Below are 23,458 nucleotides of genomic sequence, written 5' to 3'. Positions count from 1 at the left end.
ACAAAGTGTGCTTTATTTTGTCCTGCTTTACAAAAGCCTCACATATGGCAAATTTAGCTAATTGTGGCTGCTGCTTATAAAAAGTGATAGCAGCCTTCTCTACTTTATATTTAAATTTACTGATGATATTTATGCGAACGTTTTCGTGGCGCGCTGGTTCTCTTGACCTTTGTGTCAAGGTTGTCCTCTGTCGGTTTACCATTATTTTGAAGCGGTAGACTGATAATGATTTCCATGAAAATGTCGGCTACTTGGGAAGTAGAGAAGTCTTCGTCCTGTTCCGTCCGAAGGTTTGTTATTTGTTTGCCTCGATTTAGTTTGTTTCACGATTTTTCTTCCATCTTTGTCCATCCCAAATTCTGGGAGGTCTCTAGCCTTTTTGCCTATTCGGTGTTCCTTTCACTTGAATACTTCAGGCCATAATTGTCTAAAATTATTTTGTGTGCCTTTCGCACCATTTTAACTGCACGATTTGGCTGTTTTTGGCTTCGCATGCATTGATGTATGCTTTTCAACCGTTTAATAACTCTTTTTTGCCTTTTTGATGAATCATTCCTAAACTATAGGCTTTCTGGGTCAAATTTTATGGGTCTTGGTAGACGGAAATGGTTTGATCTCATGATTTTATTTTGCTAGGTACTTGTTGCAGTTTGCGTTCCCATCAGCACGATTCTGTAGATTTTCCGATCATTTTTTTGAATTCGCTGACGCCGACCAGCGTCTCTTGGTTACATTCTCTTTCGCAGACTTTGCCACATTCAAATGGGACAGATAATACTGGATAGACCAATAGATCTGGGCGAAAATGCTTCTGGCGGTGTCCATGTGGCGCTGAGAATGCGTGGAAACACGCGTCGCATTTTGCGCTCCCCCGAAATTAGTCTGGTTGTCCCCAAACATCCCTCCACCACTGCAACTGCCAATTCAGCTACCCGCGGCGCCGGTGCCTACATTCCCATTGATCTCAACTGTACCATTCAGTACTCTCATGTTCTCAAAATGGACTCTAACATTCTACAAATCCTCCTTCAGAAACGCAAAAAGTACAAAAACACGACAATGAACCTAGGATATAAAACTCTGGCCTATTGCAACATCAGTCTCTCCCAGGTATGCCTTCTTGTACCTTTAACCCTGCCCCTATTTATGATCTACCTCCGTGCGTACTTTGTTAGAGTTTTGAAACATGATTTGTTCTGTGCGAATAAAATTACAAACTTTTGTGTAATGTATGTTGCGTGCTTCCCCGATCTTCTTCCTGTACGTGATGCACCATTGCTGTAAGCGTGGTCCTTCTTTGTCACTCCATGAAGAGCTTGGCAGGAGGCACAAAATTTAATTTTAAACCTATGCTTTTGTACTCTTTGGGTTTTTACGCACTTGTTGAAACTTCTACCTCTCCTTCCTACGTCTGAATCCTCTCAAGTCCATTGATTAAACTGCCTGACCAAGCAGAAATGGCAGTTGTTGTACTCTTTATCTGACCTTTGATGGAATCTTTTCCTAGTTCAATTTGGCTCTCATTGTGTATTACAATGTTGCTCCTCATCGAACTCCACGATCTAGTGTTTTATTTGGTTTTTAATTGGTGACCAAATAATGTATGTGTACATACCCACTTCCTTATATTAGTCTGCCGATTCGCCTCCACCTTTTGGAAGTAACAAAAATTGAATGACCCTTTATGTTTGTTCTAATCCCATGTAATTTTGACTTATTTTCTTTCTAAAGGCCGAATAATTTGGCTTTAAGTCAGTTGTTGCCACCTCGATTAAATCCGTGTACCCGCTGTTATGACTTGCGTGTCTCTCTGTCGATGTTGAGACTGGTCCCTTTCTTAGTACCTCCATGCATACTTTCAGCCTGTGATCCTGTGGCATTCGGGAGCTGGGATGACTGCAATTGCACTACTCATGATGAAAGGCACTCCTGTGTGAAGCCTAGCTCACTATTTTCTGTTTGATTACTTGAACACGCGGCAACACCTATTTACTTCTGCCATCTTTGGCCCCGCGTTTGTGACTGATTCACCTACCGAAATAGGATGTTTATTGCGTTTCACATGGGATCAAATCTTGATATTCTTAGGCCACACTCATTACTCATTTGGCAGTAATTAATTCGGGCTTGATCTTTTCACCAAATGCATCACTCGTATGTGTAAAACCTGAGCTTTGATTTCAGCGCCTATCCCTCCAGGTCTTGCTTTCGCACCGAATAGCACGAATTTCCTCAATTTAAGAATTGCAAAACGGGTTTCATACTAGTTAAAAATATGGCTTTTGTGTGAGTTTCTCATTCCCAGCATCTTGCATTTCCTTTTCTTCAAGAAAATAGTATCGCTTCGCATTTGACATTTTGGGTTGCCGAAAGTAATTATCTTTTCCGTATTTATCTGGGCTCTTAGTTCATGGTTTGTCTGCATAATATTAATCGTTTTATTCAGTATCCTGCTACTTGCTATATTTAACACACCCATTGCCGGTGTCTCACAGGAAGATCGACCACCGCAGCTCGGACGTGTTATTGTTCTGTGATGGCGCACATTATTCTTGTTTTACCTCTTTCAACTATAAATCATTTCCTCTTAAATGTGTTGCACGCATGAAGTGTGAACCCAGGGTGGATAAATGGGGACATGACACATGTGCCAGGTTTTTTTCTTCTGTCTGATTCTTCAATTTACCTTGAGGTATCTCTTCTCAGCCTGGCTATGTGACTTATCGGTGCCTAGGCCACACCCCAAAGTGTTTGCGCTTTCAGTGCTTCCTCTGTGCAAACGCATTAAACGAGTAAATACTGTTATCTCACTTGTCAAATTGGATCTCATTAACAGTAGCAGTAGTAAAAACATTGAAACTGTCAAACAACGGCTAACGTTTTTGTCATCATTGGTAGTCTGCTTAATTGTCTGAACCACACACGCAACTATTTGTACCGTCAACTGGTATACTTCTAATCGTCTGGCATGTCTGTGGTACCTGTTAGCTTCTGATTAAGAAATTTCTCTACTTTTCCAGGTTCTGCAACGTCGTATCGAACACCGGTTTCTCAGCATGTATCCTAATCCCAAGTGCATTGGACCTGCGATTGCTCGCATAGAGGTTCACTGCCTCTCCACTCTACCCTGGGAACGTGATCCCATCAACCCTGAAAATAAAGGTTGGTTGACACCTCTTCACCCTCTAATGACCGCTATTCTTTTTCGATTAGTATCGGGAGTGGTTCTATCGGAAATGTATATGCTAGCTAAAAGGTGTATTTGTATAACTCTGCCACGGTTGAATCGACTGCTACTTCCATATAAAAACTCGTTTGACGATTCCCTTTAAATTGCCTATAAAATTGGGATTCGCCTCATCTGAATGCCATATACACAAGCTCGCCTTTCTTGATACAGGCCTATATCTGTGATCTGATGCAGTTCTCTCACCTCTCTTTGGCCCAAGCACTCAGTCTCCTCGAGGCTCTAGGCGAGGCGGGAGAGGGGAGGGAGGAAATGCTGCCAGTCTTTCTCCTGTCATTCGGCTCTCCTTCTTGCCACTGATTTGCCACTTTCATTGCCACCTCAGATAGCACACTTGTGAATACACAATGCGCAGCTTTCTCCACACTTCACGAGTCAGTTGCACTCCATGCAGTCCATTATGCTTTTGATGTTTTATGAGTTTATAAATAGTCCTTAAATTTGCTTCACATTCCGCGCGTATATCCTTAATTATCATAGAGAATGTTATGAGAATCCATATCAAATGAACAGGTGAAACTTTTTGCGGTATAAACTGAAATTCCCCCCATGTTCGGCCGGCAGCGTACTTGCCTTTTCTGGAGCAGTCACTCATTCGAGAAAGATTTTGTAGTTTACAAGATATCGCCTATTGTGGAAAAGGAGAGGGGTTACTAGCGGGCGCTGGTCTGTTTGCCTTTGGATTATCCACTGCCTTCCCTTAACAAGCATTCATCTCTGTAGTACGACTAAGCTTTTTGCTTTTCTTCCTGACTGACTAGCTAGTTATTCCTACGCTTCTTACACGCCTTTCTCTTACAAATAGTGACGAACTCGTGCACTTGTATGCTCTACCTTTTGTTATATTCATTGCCAACGCTATGATTTCTTACCTGTCTTGCCTCCATTCTCCGCTTCTCGTCCGATTTCTTCCTCGTGTAAATTGCGAAAATATTCCTCAGCTAGTCCTGCTCTTTTCGCTAAAACGAGACCTCCTACTTTTCCTTCCGTCTCAGTCGCATTGTGGAATTGACTTCATCTCCCAATTGTTTAGAAAGTTGTCAAACGCACACTGGCTCCCGTTGTTGGTCATTATGACTAAGATGTAGTACATCCTGTCTTAATTCACTTCTTCATATATCTTGTTTTGTGTTGGTGTTATGTGGAAAGAGTCTTTTCCAATTTCAAACGGCTTTCAGAGACGTAACCAGAAAGGTTCCTACAATTTTCGATATTCCTTGATGCTATAACTTTTGTAGGGATCTGCAAAGTACATGCAATTGTTTGTAGACGAGTATGAGTAGGAAACACGAAAAGTGGAAATGCCTTAATCTATCAGTACAATGCTTCTTATTGTTCTCCACACCGCCTTCCTGTTGCTTGAAGCACAGCGTCAGTTGAAGGTGCTGAATGTGAACCGAGCTTGCCTGCCTTACTAACGCAGTTCAACACGTTTTCAATGCCGCAAATGTCAACCTCCTTTCACATTATTATACTACATTCAGAGAGGAGGAGGAGAAGGAGAAGGAGGAGGCGGCGGTGGTGAGGTATGTGGTAGTGGAACCCACCACCCACAATCAAATGGCTTAAATGAAGTGAATACTTTGTCTCCGATGATGAATCACTTAGAGGTGGACGCATTGCGTCCATGAAGATCTATTCTTGATCAGAGCAGACAAATATGCGTCCCTACTACTGATGTGTCAAAATAAGGTGGAATGAGGGTGTTGATACGAATTTTTGGTGATGTTTAAAGTGAGTGGTACGTCAGTTTGTGTTTGCCTACACCAGATGGGTGGAAGGCGAGGTTGTAGTGTGGGAGCTACAACGTGAGTTGGTGCCATCCACATGTCGCGTGCATTAACCGGAGAAAAATAGACATTAAGGACCGTCAGTTTGCTCTTCGCTACACCTCTGCTTTACCTTCGCTTTACCCTATTGTGCTTCTACAATGTACAGTGGAGAAATGCACTGTGCACTCTGGATTGCTCGTCGGCATACACCGTTTCATCGTCAGGTAACATTACTTACTTTGTTGATGGTTTAATGGAAATGGAATTGTTTCCCATGAACGAGTCAGTTGTTGAAGTGCAAGCAATTGTGGCAGAGGTCTATCCCATCGAGCTTGTACATGTTGAAGATGTGTGTAAAGCCTACGATTCTTCTTCCTCCGCTTTTAGAGAAATTTCTACCGCTAGACACTCAAACAGATTAAAGTGGTCTTTTTACAATTCCACCTGTGAGGAGATTGGAACCTTGGAATGGGAGTTATAGATTGATGGTGAGGAGGGAGGCAAATGGTGCTTCTTCCTTATCTGTAGCCTCCGAACCCTCATTCCACTATACTCGTGATATTCAAGTGATTGTCGCATTTTCTTGGTATCTGTATTAAGGGGTGACATTAGGGCGGGCGAAAGGCTTAGAGGTATTTGAAAAATGGAGATGGCTGTCGGTGTGTTGGATATGTTGGTTTAGTTTGCTTCTATTGACAAGATGTGTTATAGAGGTGGAATTAACGGCAAGTTTGCGTCTTTTTGGGAAGGATTAAAATCCAGGTTGGCAGGGTGATTCTTTCAATACAAAAAACGTTTTAAGTTGCCCTCTGTTCTAATATAATTTTGATTTTAAAAAACCACTCGAAGTTATTTGCTTACCTTGTACATTTCAGTATTTTCCACTGTTACACTGCCTGCAAACATAAATTTCTCTATTTTGCCTTGGGTATGGTAACACGCGAGAATTTGTAAGGCATCTCATGCAGTTGTCTACGAGTTCCTCTCCTCTGGTGTTCTATTCATCATCAATCACTCAGGTGTGTGTGTGTGTGTGTGTGTCAATTTTCCACACCTGCTTGCCGACAGTTAATTAATCTATTATACGTGTTACTAAGTTTTGTCGACGAAGGATTGATAAATTGACTAAACTGTGCATCAACTTCAACTTTAATAGCATAAATGACCTCGCAATTAGATCCATTACATGGAAAGTGCATCGCGCTGGGTCTTTGGCAGCACTCACTGCTTCAGTTGAAGAGGGTAAGGTTATGCTTCGCTCCCTCGAGAACGAGCGAGGTACGGTTTGTGAATTGCATGATTGCATGTTCCACCTTTGTTAAATAGCAGGGTGTAAAAACGCTCATCTTTTGAAGTAGGTCATGTTTCTTACATCTTTTTAATAACTGAATTGTCCTGGAGTGTATCCTACGCACTCGCAGTACCGCCGGTTGCATTTCCAGAAAAAAAGGTTATTGCTATTAACATGAAATACATTGTCTTTTTTGCCATTTAATACATACATTTGTGTTAAGTTGCTTTCTATCTTTTAACGGGACATCTCCAATGTTTTTTACCCAGACACTATCAGCCTCTAGCGCTATAAGACTTCTTGAATGAGGAGCCTGTTTTTCCTACTCCTTTAAAATGATGGGACGATGGCAGTTTTCTTCCAGACCTAGGATGTGTACGACCGATTTTGAAAAATCCCTTTTGATTTCATTGCTCTCGGTGAAGTTGTTTTGAAATTGGCTTCTTGTTTTGGTTCACTTCGACTTTGAGTCCTGTTTGCCTGTTTAGAGTGCTTTTTCCGACTGAATCGCAACTCAACTTCGACCACTCCTTACCTACTCAAACTTCTACAATCACTTCTCTACCATCTTATTTTCAAGCAGGAAACACTGTTTTCACTCATCTAGAGATCAAGCACAGGGCGTTGAAGAGAGAAGTGATCTCAAATGTTGCTTTCAGACTGACGCCTCCGAAGGGATATCGAGTAGAATGACTTAACGCCATTCGATGAAGACAAAAGGGAACTTAAATTGTGTAAATGCGATTTCTAGACTAGTCGAGTGCCTTTAACGTGAAGCGAGCTAATTAATTCCACACCAATGTAAAAAAAGAAAAGTGCGAACACCAGCAGAAAAAGAAGTCGGTTTTTTGTGTTGCAGATCAAAGCAGGGTAATCCATTGATTTGGGTTAATAATAATCCGGAACACGAGTAAACAACAGCCGAAGTGAAGGTGAAGCTGGTGTGCTACGAGGTCTGTCTTTGAAAAAAATTTGGACCGTTACTGTTCTGTAAAATTTATCACGGTTTGCATGTTTTCATTTCATAGTAAGCACCATCAACGCTTTCGCCGAATCCCCAGCCTACATTAGTGCCTTGTTTGAATGTTCATTTACATCACTGAGGTAGAGAAATATCAGGGATCTCTACAAAAAATTGTTGCGTTCGAAGTGACCACATCTCCCTCAAACATCTCTCTCCTCTTCTTTAAAAACTCGGAACGATTTTTCTTTTCAAAATAAACTGGTCAACAGAGGGAAAAGGGTCTCGTACAAAACCTACTTTGGCACTGGATGTGTACAGCATAACTTTGTTTCCTTTTTTCATTTCGATATTGAAGTCGTTTGGTCGAAAACCATAACGTATAGCACAGCTTCATTTCCAAGAAGGAGTGAATACCCCCACAAATAAGTGTTGCATGTAGTACTATTCTACATGCTATAGGGTTTGGCAAATGAATATGTGGTTCCAGTGTATTGCTTCAGACCATTTTTTAGCAATAGTAGTGAGCACTAAGTACTACTGTTGAGTGAGCCCAATCTGAGCCACTAAATAATCGACTCTACACTGTCTAGCAGAGGTAGAATTCGACGGGTGCCTGGAGGACGGCTGCCTCCTGCCAGCGGACGTCTTCTCGGATGACGCGGACGAGGATTCGGACAGTGAGGAGGAGGTGGACATGGAAGACGTTGACACTGGTCGCTGTGGACAGGTCGGTGGGGTATCTTCCACCTCCGCCTCTACTGCTATTGCCAGTCGCGGTGGGCAGAAGAAGGTCCTCAAGTCCATGTCTGTTGGGGTAGGCTCTCCGACTTACTAACGATTCCCTATATTACCCCCGTTTATAACTAATTCGCACCAGTGTTTTAGATCTCCAGTACCTTTACACCAGACAGAATTGCGATTAGCGGTAGCGTTTCATTCGTGTGAAACTTGTTTGTGCACTCTGACCAATCTGCCTTCCCTTTCCGTGTCTGGCTTTAACGTTGCTGTGATAAGACAACATTAATTCTCCACTTTGTCTCTGTTTTCGCTAACTTAGAATTTCATTTTAAACCTCTTGTTTTCTCGTAGGAGGTGCTATTGCTCTCTGTGTGATTGTCCCATTGGTAATGGGGGCTTTTAGTGTCCCCTTTGACTTTTTTTCTCTACTACCCGGAATCAATTTCTTGCATAATCCTCATCTTTCATTGACTTGGTGCCCTATCTTGAATCGCTTATCTCCTTACATCAAGCAAGGTTGCAATCATTGTAGCCATTACACCTGGTTTATTTCTACGACCTGTTTACGTTCTTCAAAACACACCTTTGATATGCCTAAAAAAACGCACCAATAGATATTGGGAGTTAGATAATCACTAAGCCCTTGTTATGTCAACATTGTTTATTTGCGAGCAAGGGCAAAGTGCGCGTTTTTATTGCCTTTTTCTTCACTCTGGAACGCGGTAAATGAGCTTACATTAAATAACTGCTTTCATTCCTGCTTCATTGCTTTGCATTAATGCTTTTCGTTTTCCTTTTTTCTCCACCTCCTCCTCTTCTCATTCGTCAAACTATAATAGTGACAACGATTAATTTATCTGCGATTTGGAAAAGGTTGGCCTCAGGACTTTTGCGTCCATGAATATCTAATGAATCTTCCCATATGCGTGCGTCTGCATTCCGATGCTTTGGAACGCCAGAGGGGAATGTGGATTAAGAGTTAGGGCATTTAATGAAGTGACTGTCTTCCTTGTGCGTCAAGAGAGCCTTTCTTGCTTAGTCCTGAATTTGTGGAAAATTGCAGTTCCTTTAAGCATTTGTGTGCTGTATAATTTTGCTGCTATGCTCCACCAAAATGTTTTTGACAACAGAAACCAGTTGTAACGCAATTTCCACCCGTTCATTATTATTATTGCTATTATTATTATTACTAGTGTTCAAACAAGTCTTCCTCCTTTTTCAACCATCCATCGCAAATTACTCAACTGCCTTCTTCTTCTCTTGCCTATTCATATCATTGCTTAAATCGTAACAGAAATTTGCTCTCATTACCTAAAGTCCGCAACTATTTGGAATTAATCCTTTGCTTTTGCGAGCAGTACGCAGGTTCATTTCCTTCCTTTGTCTTTCTACAACCCACTCCGAAAAAAAGAGAAAGACGTGTGAAGTGCAGGCTGGGTGTGCGCGTGGGTGTATTTGTTTGCCAAGTATGTGCGGTTCAGCGCATGGTGCTCTGTCATTTTTGCCGTGCCGTCCCCTCTCCATGTCGTCTTGAGGTTCGTTTTTTCGCCTCAGCAATACTTGGCACTCCGAAACATCAATAAGCCATGTCGGCTCCTGTCCTGACCAAAAAAGCTTCTCTCACAGTATTCGGCGCTTTTAGTTGCTGAGGCAAGAGCTCATAAATTGGGCATTCGAATGGGATGTGTTTGTGCACCAGTTCCGAAATTCTTTGTGAAGTTAGCATGACCTTGGCTCCTTTACCTCTCGTCAACACCACGACAACTTCTTTGTGCGTATTCGTACTCCTTGTAAAACTTTTCCCTCTTGTGTTCTTGCTAGTCAATTTTTTGTTAATTATTTAAAACTTGTTCCCACTTTCCTTATCCCACTCCTATTTTCCCTACCATCAATTCAACTACAGCACCTTTCCAAATTATGGAAAATTTCTACGTTATTTTTGAATTCAAGCACATGATACTTCAATTGTGGCTGTGGTACTTAAACGGACTGACTCATCTGTTAGTGTAACATGCGACGGCTTTGTTTGTCATGCGCATATTGGCACGACGGCAAGTCGGTATCTTGCTCGCTGTGTTGTTCAGCGTCAGTTTTAGTAGTAACACCAACTCCCTCCACTCAACTACTTTTGGTCAAAGTCTCCACTGTATTCAAAACCGTTTTGCTTCTTCCTCATGCCAACTTCTTAATTTGCCGATTTCATATTTTTTTTGCTGTGGTATGCAGAATAACTCTTCCGTATCCCCTGCATTTTACCCTTGCATGCGAAACTTATAGCTGGCGAAGTTTCTGCTACTCTTGGATACATTTTAAAATTCCATGTGAGCCAATTCGTGCTTTGAAGTGCGAAGGGGTGGTGTCATATAATCGTCGCAACGGGTACGCTGAAGTACCGAAAGTCATCAATGGTAATTTCATGCAGCTTTTTTGACAATTTAAGTAAGGAGTAAATTTAACGCCTCTCACTGGATAATCTTATGGACTTGCTCTCCAAACTATCTTAATTCGAGATACAAGTAGTCAGCTCCACTTTTAAACATTCATTTAGTTCATTTTGCGCACTTCTTGGAACCTTATCCATTCTGAAGGAATGTCTAGACATTGGTTTTTTCCAAACAGCGAAAACCCCCCATTTCCCTATTGGTATTTTCTGTGCATTTTGAAATTACTTAAGAATGTGACTCGCTACTAATCCTTCCTTTCTCCCTTTTTACAGCAAATCAAACAAAAAGTTATTAGCCTCCTCAAGCGACTCAAAGTTGCTGACCCCAATGAGGTGAGTCTCCTTCCAAATTACCTTCTTTACCTGTAGTCTTTAACACTGCAAACTCTTAGATTGCGATTAGTCTTGATAGCTGACTCTATGAGCCTACAGTGTGATTAACTATGTGCCATTCCATTTTGTTTTCCCTCTTTTAAATATGTGTTACTTCCCTTCGGTAATGGTTTCGCATAAATCATGCCGAGCGATTATCCAATCCGAAGTCTTGTTGTAGTGTGCACTGGCTCCTTGCAGCACATTTGGGTGAAATCAAATTTTTCTCGTCAAAAATTTTTGCTGCTGCTAACCCTAACTCATACTTTCTATTACCGGAACCGGACCCCACAATCTCATTTCTTGTCTGCGAAAAGTGATTGAATTGCGCAATTCAGCGATTGTGTTTGATTCACTCCAAAGGGCAACTGCCTCTCAACAGCCTAAGTGCATACTGGCTGGTGAAAGTGGTTTTACCTTTTGCCTAGCCTTAGCAAACTCGTTTCTTGACGTAACGGAGTCATCTCTACTAGCTAACATTGTTAATGCTACATGCAGGAATTCACTCTTTATTTCACATAATCCATACGACGTTAGCCCTCCGGTAATGGGGTAGCAGACTTATTCATCTAATTCGCTCTCATGCTTCTGCTGCGTGGGTTACTACGTTCACTACCAGGGTGTCGGAGGAAAATTGACCACCATGATTTGAAGCTGCCATTGTACTCTCATGGCATCGGTGTCCGTGCTACCGAATTAACCGATTTAACTGATGCTTAAAAGCCAGGCAATGTAATCCTCAAGACAACTTGTAATTCATGCTATTCTTTAGAATCAAATTTGTACAGAAAGACTTTGCATATCCAGTGGTTGTAAAATAATTTAAAAAATACGTCACTTGTATGTGACACTGGACTCAGACACAAAGCTCTGGGCGTCACATGGACATGACCACGCCTGGGTGCATTTTGTGTCTGAGGTTCAAGCATTTGGTATCATTTAAGTCACGCGATCCCGAATGGCTTCTAGACGTCATCTCAGAGTGTTTATTTGAGACGGCAATTTTATATCCGTCTGTCACTAACTGTTTGTTTATACACAGGAGTGAGCCAAGTTCTCATACTTTTACGGCGCTAATAAGTCTGTATATTTAGTTCGTGTTTTGATCGGTGTGTTATATTTTGAGTTGTCAAAGGAGCTTTTCAGTAAATTGGCAGCTTACAAAATACAGGGATTCTTAGGCACCACAGGTAAGTGTTTATCATCTAGGAATCGAGGTGAAGCATCCATGCATTTGAAATCCATGGTGGTCAATTCCCATGAGGGGTTGCTGAGGAGTAAACCAATTATTGCACCTACAGGGCTTTTTTGATCGGATTATCACTGAATGATTTACTTTGTTATATCGGTCGTAGAGCTCTTTGTTGTCTTACGTGGACGGTAGCAATCGACCATTTGATTCCTTCGCTAGGCGCAGAAGCGAATTATGGACAGGCAACATTTATTTTAAGGGATCGTGCTTTTCCTGAAGGAAAGCTTTTTGCATTTTGGCCCCGTTAACCACCTCCTTTAAAAAATGGCCATAAATTGTAAATGCTGCCTGTGTAACAACTTTTTCAATTTACCAGTTTGCACTTTTTCCTAGTAACAATCACTTGTATTTAATGCATGCCACTGGATCTGAGAGCGTGATTTATCTTTCACCTACTGAGTTAGTGATTAATTACTCCGAATAGAAGGCACTGATATATGCGTTTATTGTCTTGAACTTTTGGTTGAAATAATTTTGCCTTAATGGACTCTTAACTTATGTCAGAAGCATCAGGATAGGCTGCAACAATATTCAATGCGGTTTTACAGCCCGTAAGACACCGACAGAGTGCCGCATTCAATCTAGCCACGATCATCCGGTGGTTTGGCTGGACTGGTCATTAACTAAGGCTGGTGGCATCCAAACTCCCTTTCAATTTCCTATTGGTTGAATGCACCTTAGTGGAACAAAGGCACAATCAAATGACATCCACCAAAAACATTGTTATGGAACGTGTTTGACCTTTCGGAGGCAAAAAAGGAAAAAAATCCCGATATTGTTTTGGGCCGCCTGTTTAAGAGGCACTAGCATCACATGTGTGCTGCTCTCCCTCCAATTCCTAGGCGCATCCCTCTGGGTGACAGTAAACCCAACCGGAAGAGGCCATATGTGTGTGGGCTCTGACAGCATTCTTGACGGACCTATTTTGAAATTTTTGTTGGCTAGATGTTTTGATTCAACCAAAAAATAGTCCTATTGATTAAGTTGCTTTCACTGCTTGCAAGTGCTTAATTTTGTCCACATTGGTTAAACTAGGGCTTTTTTCTTGGGGTGTTTCACCCAAACTAACCCCTCAACTGACTGACTAGTCTCAGTCTCTCCATTGGGGAGTATTCATCATTTTTGGGGCACTTTAGTCTTCTTTCCATGGACAGTTTTCGCTTGGTGAGATAGTGTTTGTTCTAACCTTTTTTGTTGATATAATCAAGGTCTCTTTTCTTACCCTGGATATTTTTTGGGGGGAAGAAGGAAAACACTAGCATCTCAATCAAACTCTTACCTTTTGAGTTCTAAAATTTTTGTGCAAAGTTTTTTTTGGTGACTTGAATAAGTAATACTCAGCTCGTCTTTTCTGTCAGTTAAAGTGATCGTTTTTTTTTTCTGTAGCTATCCCTTTAATTGCTTCAATTACTGAATCATTTAATCCTCATAATTGAAATGGTGTTGTATAACAATGTGGTGAACCAACTTTCCCAAAGCCTATTTAAAACCCGGTTAGAATGAAAGGTTACGTAAAGTGATGCATCTTCTCTTTTCAACCATATAAAATTAGGACTTGGAACTGTGCGTTCTCCTTTTTAATTAGCTAATTTTGGAATTTACTGGTAATCTTGAGAATTTTTGAATGCTCTCTAAACGTTTTGCACGCATTACTTATCCCTTCAGATCTTTTGATTTGATATGATTTCCTGGTTCAGGAGATTGATACAGGCACAACATTACACCTCTGGGAGGAGATCGATAAAATGGAGACGGTGAGTGATGTGGACGAGGACTCGGACTTGGACACTGGGGCCACAGCCGAATCGGGCTCTCTGCAGAGTGTACCTCGGCCCTCTATCCGCCCCTTTTTTGGGCACACTGGTAGCTCTGAGGAGACCCTTAGTCTAGTGAGTTCTCTTATTTGCTCTTTCCCGCCCTCTTCACTCCAGATCCAGCCAATTTTCATTCAAAACCTTCGTGTTCATAATTGGTATTTCAGTTCTAATGTAATCTTATTGGTACTGCGATTGGTGTTATATTTCATTTCGCGTTTACTTTGAGTTTTCTTTTCGCACATGAAGTTATCATGTTTGAAACGTGATTTAGCATGGTGTTCTTGCATAATTTTACTAGCCTTTCGTTTGTCCGATAGCAACATCTCCACTCCTTGAAATGCTTTCATTTTTTTTAAACAAGATCCCTTTTCGTATATGTTGAGGCTTCGTGTTTTTTTCAAAACGAGGCGATATGCAAACAACCCTGTTTTGTTTATCTGAAGAAGTACATTTACTGAGCCACTAATACGCTCCAACATTATCTGATTCTGATCACTTTCACCATTTCCGGTTAAGACTGAACACGATTTTCGAATCGAAGGTTGTTGAAATATGGGCTCTATCAGTAGTACACTTAGTGACTCTTTCTGTTCCTCTACATTGAAATACCGTTTTAGTGTTGATTATGATGTTCAGGTGTGTGTAAAGAAAATTTATTGTAAAAACTTTTATTTTTTAAATTTGATACTTGAAGTGAGTCCAGAAGAAAGTGCACGTGTCTGCCATTTTTGAACTTCTAATTTCTTGCATAAATTTGCAATTCATTTGAGTAAGAAGTTACAGTTCCAAAAAGTCACCTCAAGGACACACTTTGGTTTACCTGTTAGTATCAGTAGCCGTACGGTTCAGCGTTGCTTTTGGATCCCCTTCCTGTTCCAGGAGGTGACTTGAAGAGAACCCATTTCAAAAGGTATCTGAAATGGTGCGGCCAGAAGGCAATGCTGTGGAGAGAATTCTGCATAAAAGGGTTCCTTTTTAAGCAAAAAATCGGATATGCTCAGCAGTTTATTGCATTAGAGGGGGGTGAGCTGGATGTGGCAGCGCTTTTATCAGCCACACTGCACAGCCAGCACCAGTGAGTTGTCTCCCAACGGGCGCGCGCTCTCCCTCTCGTTCTCCCTTATCTCCCATCTTCATTCCCCTAAACCAGATCGCGTGGGTGTACACACACGATCATCACTAGCTTGCTGCCTCCCTCTCTTCACCATCTTCTACTCCGCTTTTATGAATCCCAGCTGTGCTGATGGGTTCTGATCTGGCAACCGGCTCACCTAGTGTTTTAGTCACTTAATTATGCGCATAAGTATCGTTAGCCCCCTAATTGTCCAACCGTCTTGGTGATTTTGGTATATTCACCTCAGTTTGAGCGGGGGCGGTGTGTATACTGCACTATGTACTAGTCTAGTGTTGTTTTATAAACAGTCAGACCAGTTTGCTGTTCAACATCACCGCAAGTTTATTTTTATTTTATAAATGGATTGGTCATCTCACGTGCCTTTAAATCCCAGCAAAATTTAAAGGCTTTTATTTTGGGTTGGCGTCAGTGCTGGGTCGCTAAAACCTCACTTCCTTTTTTAAAAATTGGTTTATCAAGATTGTTCTGCTTTGAAAATGCTTTTCTTATTTTTGTATTTTAGTTCGCCTTAACGTTGTTTGATAAGCTGAAGCTGGTTACCTCCATTATATTTACTTACTGTGATGATGTGAATGAAAGCGCAGTTTCAACTTACCATACGACCACCGTCTAAATAATTTATAAAATCCCAAAAAAGGTGTGAAAGCGCCATATTTTACAAGGTAGAAGTCGATTGTCATTATGCTGACCTCTTTAGCCTCATTTTTTTATCAGCAGCTACACTAACTTATTATTTGTCCCGGACAGTAACTGCGTATCCTCCATTTATATGGTTCACTTCTTGTAAGCCAAGGATGGAAGGTGCCACCATTGGTCTATTTCACATTGATGCTGCTCAGTTTGCCACTTTGAATCGCCTCAACCTTACAGGCACATTAGCAAACGATAAACATCCACCTGCTGATATTAACGCCAAAATGTCACATGCTGGAGGGAATGTGATTAAAGCAATTTAAAGCAATTTTCCAAGATTGGTCCTGGTGAACACTTTCACGGTCCTTTTTCTCTCATATTCAACTATGTTGCTAATTTATCAGTTGTTGCACTTGCACGTTTATTCCTATCTGGTCTGTGTTTTAACCTTTTTGGTTATAATCTTCCGCATTTGAATGATGCTGATTAGCCAGTTGTGTATACTAGTAATCTTTTTTTATCAAAACCAGTGATTCAAAGTGTTTGTGCTTATGCCACTCATTTGTGAAGTCTTTTGGCGTCATTTTAGAAACTATTTCAGAACTGGGATTATCTCTCTCTTCATCAGATTGGTCGTCTTAACATTTTTGCATTCTAAGAATATCTAAATGGTAATCAGGAGTCGTTTATTATTATAAAACCTTCCCAACGTAAGGCAAAAACACAAAACCTTTGTGGCTTGGCACTGATAAGGTCAGAGAACGTCTGCCAAATTGGTTTCAATTGTTTCTTATCTAAAAGTGATTGTAGAACCGAGTTGCTCCTTCCAACTTTTTTTTGTTTACCATTTACCACTACAGATTGTTCGTTTCTCTACTGGGGCAGTGCCAGTGTTCCAACCCTTGACGTAGTTCAGTTTTGTCAATTTTGTACCATTAACTTTCCTGTCTGTTTATCCGTATTTTTTAGTCAAAAGCCCTGTTCTCTATTTGCGCACTCAGTGATGTTTCTTAATCTACTTTTTTGATTACCTTAACAATGTCAAGTTTCTACCTGCTAGCAGTAAATTGAAGTCACACAAAATTTTTAATTAAAGTTAGGTGTTGGTAAGTACCTATGGAATTTGCTCTCCAGCAGTTGTCAGACTAGCCTGTCCATTCTCCTCCTTAAAAGGGGCTGTTGTTTGAGGTCAAGATTCTTATACTTTCCACATTATGAAAGTCCATCTACGTTAAAACTGCATCCTTGAACTTTCTATTCTAGATTGCCTATTTTTAACGTACTTTACACTTCAACAGTACTGATGTCAAAATGTTATTTGCTAGAAGTCATTAAACTGAAGCACTTTCCACTGACTTATTTCTATGCACACCTCACAACTTATTTCTTCACATACAATTAAACCATCAATGTTTAGCACTATTTTTGTAGCTTTTGCAGACATAGAGCTATTTTCAACTTTAGAAGCACTGAGGGCTTTTTCCTTGTTAAAGGACGCTGGGGCTCGTCTCTTACGCCGGTTACAGAAGGAGGCACTGCTGACGTCGGATCCACTGCCTTCCAGACAGGCAACAGTTCCACCATCACCAGCCGCAGCGATAACAGGCCCATTCAATGAGTCTTCCACGACTACGATGGCGGAGCTGCGGCGCCAGACAACAGCCACCACCGGTGGAGGTCGTGGTGGCGTCAAATTTCCTCCTTGTTTTGGACCAATCAAAACACGGCGCACCATGCCCACCGCCAAACGGCGTCAGGTTACACCGTCATCTCCAATGGCTGCTACCCCAGTGCCTTCCAAGACACCTCCCTTCCTTAATGGGCACCATGAGGGTGGGGGAAGGAGCCATGTGGAAAACCCAGCTATTTTTAACCTCCCAACAGCAAATGACGTTGAACCTCTTGAATATGTGAGTTTAATGTTCCTGCTTCTGTAACTTGAAATGCCAAATTTTACTAGTCTTTGTGATAAAACCCTGGGGAAGGTTTTGTGCTTTCATTCTAGGCGAACACATAGCTTGTGTTCACGCTTGTGTTCATGAGATCGGCATGAAGGTGATTGTCATCAAAAGGCATTGACAATCATTCATTTGGAATTTAATAACGCACGCACACATGCTGTGGTGTTGTTCATTTGAGAAAAAAAGAATATTTATTTCGTACAGCACCGCGACAGATGTGATGGGCGATTGGTACTACTGCGTAAGCAAAAAAAATGATGACAGGTGATTTTTCGTGCTGTCTCGAGCGTGTGTGGTCTAAAGACGTTTATTAATTTTAACTATAATAGGCTAACAAAAGTTGCACTGGGAAGATTGCTCCTTTTGCCACCGCAATGTTTTGAGGCAGTGTTCTCCCTTGTATGGGCTCTGTACTGTGACCCAGATTCTGTGTTACAATACGCGAAGCTTTTTCTCGATAAATAGCTCGAATAGCTATGGCAAAATGTAGACTGGGAAATGGAGTAGTTAACCGCCTGTAAGATAAACAGAATCGTAGCTTTCGCTGGTGTATTTCAAAAAAATGCAAAATCTGTAAAGACTTTGTTGCAATCAAGACGTTGCAAGTATTCGGTTATTTAAACCTTACAAGCATAAGCACATACGGGGTGGTACGTGTTGCCTTGGTGTTAGAAAACACAATTGAAAAAATATACGGTTAGCGCCCCACCATGTAAACAGAAAGCCATTTGTACCTAAGATGAATTTAAACAGAATGATGCAAGCACAGAGATGGGCTGCATCAGTGAGACTGAGATACTGTCACTGCCTTTTCTTCACTTCTCCTCGATGGATAGTGTGTCTTTTTCCCCTCTGCAACTCTCCATGGAACATCTGATTTTAGCCATTCTATAGGCGGCATTGCCATTTCCAATCCTACCTAGGTTTCAGCACTCTGAACATCGGCAATAACTTGGGAATCTTCACAACCTAATAGCGTCCAATGGAGAATGAAATGGGAATTTATCAACTAGCCTGAGGTGGGTTGTAAGTGTGCTGGGTTTGTCTATGTCCGTGCAGGCGGACCATCAACACCGAATAAAGTCGCGACATGAAAATGGGTAACTCCGTAAGCAATGGCAAGGGTGACATTCTTACCCGCTACTCAAAATGCAGACGCTATTGATGACCATCATTCACTTACATGTTGGTAATAGGCAGTTTAAGATAGGGTCATTTTTCTGAAACTAGGGGAAAATATTTGTTGCACGTAAAATCTTCCCCTATCTATGATGTTTCCCTATCGGAGTTGTCTTTTACTCCTGCTACTCCTTGTCCCTTCCTCCTTTCTATCAAGATGAGAGTAAAGTCTAGTCAAAATTAAGGAAAACGCCTTCCTTCCTTCCCTTCCTTCCTTCCTTCCTTCCTGCAGCCGATCTGAGCAATGCATAATGAAAGTGGGTTAAAACCTTCAAAAGTTCTTCGTTTCTTGAAATACGGCATTTTCCTTACTCTTGTCCTCAAGTACTATTCAGGTTACTGAGATCACTGTTTAAAAATAACTTCCATAAGTATTTCGAACTTCGCTCGAAAAATCTCATCTGCCTAGAGCTTGTTAACTATCCAAATTTCCTTAGTGAATTTGCCTTCATGTCCTTCTCGGCGTTAATATTTGAACTTAGTTTTTTGTGAAAAGTGATCATTTTTAGAAAATGGAAGGTATTAATTGCGTTGAAATCCTATCTCGGTAGCTTCTGAAATTGAAGTTCACATCTTTTTGCGTTTGATGTTAAAAGAATTACTGGTTTTCCCTTTGGTGTTTCAGTGGAGAACAGAGGATGAGCCCTCCGGGTCGATGGTTCACACCGGAGGTTCCACCTTTCCTGAGTCCCTGGCCGATGTTCAATTTGTCGTCAACATTTTGGAACCTGGAGGAAAGGTGAGTCCGCGTATATGCTCTTCATGGGGAGTGGCTTTGTGTTCCTGAATCTGTTTGCTGCTATTGAAAATACTCTTCATCCTTAGGCATATCTCCTCTATTGATGGCTATAGGGTTGAGTTTGGGTCTTGCCGAGGGGGTCGTTGCTGTCGTTGTTGTCGTCCTTAACTTAGTCAAAGCTGCTTTTTCTTCTACGCTTACTGTAAAGAAGATTAACAGTTGGTTGGACTTTCGCTAAGCTAATTCGATGGATGCTTCATTTCCTTCCGCGCTCCAGGTGGCAAGTACTGCCAAAATGAAACCAAAACTATCCGTGCAGTCAAGCATGTTGCTTGGTTTTTTTTATCTTGACCTAAAAATTGAGATCTCAAGTGTGATGAAGGTATTTTTAAGAGTGTATGAACTTCTGTCCTCTCTGTTAAAAGTGTACTTTCTTTCACAAAATGCTAGTCAAAGCCATTCAGAGTGGTTATTGGTACACTTTAGCATGCGTGCTGATTTAGAGGGGCTGAGTCGACTTTCTTCTGCTGTGTTGGCTTCCATATGAACCAACTGTGTTTCGGGCAATCAGGTGCTTTGATCTTTGTCCTCTTATTCTGTACTAAATTGACTCGACCAAAATCAGTGTTCACTTTGTTCATAATCGGAACACTTTGGGAGAGGATTACAGTCGGTACGCTAATGCCTTTTTATAGGTGTCGGTTTGCTTTAAATGTGTGCAATACACGAGGATGTATGATTAACTGGGAAGCGGCTAATGGAATAATACATTAGCAGCTGACAGCACGCCCTGAATTCATTTTTAAATACTTTCTAGCTCCAGTAAATGTTTTGGAAGCTAAAATAATCTAGCGGCTAAAATTTCATTGCCCATTACACCAGAGGCCTCCGTGTGCTGGAAAACAACTGAACGACCTGCTTTTTTATGGTAATCATCGTTTACTGTTAATGGTTGCCAGTATATACTACTAATTAGATGAACTTCGCAAGTAGTACCTGCTCCTTGTTTTCGCCTTATTTTTTTCAATAAAGGTGGCCAAACACATTGGACTGCAAAGCACCAGTCGATAACGAAAATTGGCATTATGGTTAGTGATTAAATAATCAACTTGTGCTTCAGATTTGGCAGTCTAACGTTTCACGGACGTTAGTAGTTACAACCGGCCTGGTTGCATTAACTCGTTTTTTCGTTTTATGCGTGATGAACTCATATTAGAATGATATGTTAGTAAAATGTTGACTTGATGAACATCTCACAATCACTGTCAGAACATATTTACAATACACCAGTAGTTGGTCATACCACCTTCCACTGAACCCCTAATAGCCTGTAGCCAATCCCGCTACTGACTTTTAACTCGCTGGTCACGTGGGCCTCTTGGTCCGGTTGAATTCATGTTGTTAAGCCTCCTTCACTTAACTCATGCAGTAATTTAAACTAGTATGTTTTAATAGTCGACACCACAGTGCTTCCAGTTACCACCAATTCATCGTTACAAGCGACCAGATATCGTCAGCCTTATTTTCCATTTAGAGCATAGCAAACTTGTAGAGAATACCAGATAAATAATAGGCGATTAAATACGTGTTTTTTAAGCATCTGTGACGGACCATAATTGGGTTTCCCCCAAACGTTTGCCAGAAATAAGTTGATTCGCCTTCGGCAGTTTCTGTTTCGTAGATGACTTGGCTGATTCCATAGACCTATTGGTAACCACCTACGCGACTTCCCTTTGAAGCTGGTATCGTTTCTCAGCATTACCGAAACTGCTGATTACGCAGGTCTTGTAGTTCGAGTTGCGTCGCTGTCAGAAATGCTTGAAGGAAAATTGCTAGTTTTTACTTTGATGAGTTTCAATTTTCATGAATGGAAAGAGATGGCTAGTTTTTATTCATGTTTTGCTGATTTTGTAGTTGGAAGCAGGCCGTAAAGTAGCTATTTAAACTTATAGAACCCATGAAAGTTTGTAGACCATGCTGCAATATGAACAAATCGTTCACAATACCGTATTACCGTGGAACATTTTTTGAGGAACTACGGGTCAATTTAAGCAGTTGAATTCGCCGATCGCTGTGGCAGACTAGGCAACAGCTAATGTGGTAATGAGTTAAAAGCTGATAACACGTCTCATCCTCACTTAAGATTTGTTAATTAGTTCAGATTAGTTATTTATAGACGCCTGAGATTTTGTTGTCAAATAGGCTGGAGGCTAGTTCATCTTTTGTTTACGTCCTGGTGATATGTGGGAAGCTCTGTGCAGGAAAATCATGGGTACTACATTACACTCTGGCAAATAAGATTTGCTAGTCTTCTCTCACTGTAAGACAATAGCGTTTTAAATCATAGAGAATAAGTGAATAACAACGTACTGGCTGGTTTTTTAATAAAGTATGGTGATTCAACCTTACTTTTGAATAATGTGTAAATTCCGTTAATTACCTGGATATTTTTTTACCAGGACTTCATGCAAGCGTACGTGAGCTAGGGGTCCTGGCTTTTTTGCTTTTTCCCTTGATCTGAATTCTAAATAAAGGAGAAATGCATTGTAATCAGTGATCACGTCAACCTAAATCCTTCTCAAACTCGCGACCTGAGAGCAACTGATCTCTTTTCGGTGTTAATCCAGGCCGCAGCAACGGCGCTGGCACAGGCAGGTTGCGCAAAGTTGGCGCGGGTGTCGTCCTTCCAGGAGGTACGTCAGGTGCTCAGCAGCCTGGTTTCGTGGGTACAGATGCACCACGTGGAGGACGGGAGACGAGAGATCCGTTTTTGCGTGGTAGGCGGTGACGCCCTTCTCAACTCCGTCCTCCGAGCCTTTGTAGAAGTGGCAGGCGCACGTTCCGAGGCCGTCGCCGCCGCTTTTCGCTTCTTCCTCGTTCCCGTCTCCGGCCTCCTCCCACCCCTTCTTTCGCCGCAGCAACAACAACACTTGGTCTGTCGCCATCGGCGATCCATTTCTTCCACTCTGCCACCGTTGTCACAGCTCTCTTCCGGTGAGTGTTTAAGCATGATTGACAGACCAGCTTCTACCTGCATTCTGAGCAATGTTTATGCGTTCGATCGGCCTTTGTTTTAGACTCTCTGCTTAATCTCAAACCTCTTCCCCACTAGTTCATCAAATAGAAAATGCGATGTGATAAATCAACTTCGTTCCAGCCATTCTATTTTCCACTGAGTCGGGGTTATTCCCCGAGAGGCTAGTGATAAAAATGATTCCCACTGGTATGTGTGATGTCTTCGTGTCACCGTCTGTTTCTGGGTTGACACGAGTGCCGTTTTCTTGAAGACATGTACCTTAGGTCAATAAATCTGAAACACCGAGTTTTGAGGCGCAAGTTTGTTCATTATGTCACGAATGGGAAATATAGTAGCGATTAGTGAATGCAAGTGTGCATCTAAACGGTTGATGATCTAGTTGTTATCCTAGTAGTGGACGATGGAATCCCGAAGGACGTTCACAGCTGAATGTCTTTCAGAACTCGTAGAAAGAACGAACCTTATGCAGCGTCCGATTTATCCCTTAAGATATTATGGGACATATTAGGCTCGAAGCAGGTTTATTATAAACACACTGAAGCGTTGGTAGGCTAGTGGCGAGTTTCATGTCATCATTACGGGGACCAAATCCCTTGAGTCTGAAAGGAACTGTGCTGTTAAATCTAAAACTAAAGCTAATTTCACTTAACTTGACTTGTTTTTGAGGCCCAGAGGCGTTTAAGTGGCTTGTTAAACTAAGTCCAATGTTCCCCGAAGTATTTCACTGCCTAAACGACTCAGTGCTCAGTGAGGGCAACATACACGGGTTTTATTCCAGCTTCCACCCACAGTTTGGGTGGTGTTTTAATGTAGTCTAGCGTTGTAGTTATTTCTCAATGGATTCGTCCGGCTAAAAAATTTCTGATTTAAGAAACTCT

General features: G+C 41.5%; 1 protein-coding gene across 1 annotated transcript in view; it reads left to right on the top strand. All coding sequences in view use genetic code 11, as the record gives it.

The window, feature by feature from the left end:
- Positions 1-240: 240 nt before the first annotated feature.
- Positions 241-23,458, top strand: part of EGR_04087 (Phosphofurin acidic cluster sorting protein) — a gene marked incomplete at both ends in the record, with an annotated part of 34,229 nt that continues 11,011 nt past the window's right edge. The window contains 9 exons of the mRNA XM_024493336.1: positions 241-290; positions 747-1,110; positions 3,021-3,162; positions 7,868-8,088; positions 10,729-10,788; positions 13,777-13,968; positions 17,158-17,574; positions 19,430-19,543; positions 22,171-22,537. Of these exons, the coding sequence (XP_024352250.1) occupies positions 241-290; positions 747-1,110; positions 3,021-3,162; positions 7,868-8,088; positions 10,729-10,788; positions 13,777-13,968; positions 17,158-17,574; positions 19,430-19,543; positions 22,171-22,537 (1,927 nt within the window). The remainder of the gene's footprint in view (positions 291-746; positions 1,111-3,020; positions 3,163-7,867; positions 8,089-10,728; positions 10,789-13,776; positions 13,969-17,157; positions 17,575-19,429; positions 19,544-22,170; positions 22,538-23,458) is intronic.

Source organism: Echinococcus granulosus, assembly GCF_000524195.1.
Source record: "Echinococcus granulosus chromosome Unknown EG_S00024, whole genome shotgun sequence".
In the NCBI taxonomy this organism is placed as follows: domain Eukaryota; kingdom Metazoa; phylum Platyhelminthes; class Cestoda; order Cyclophyllidea; family Taeniidae; genus Echinococcus; species Echinococcus granulosus.
This window is presented reverse-complemented; position numbering and strand designations above follow the sequence as displayed.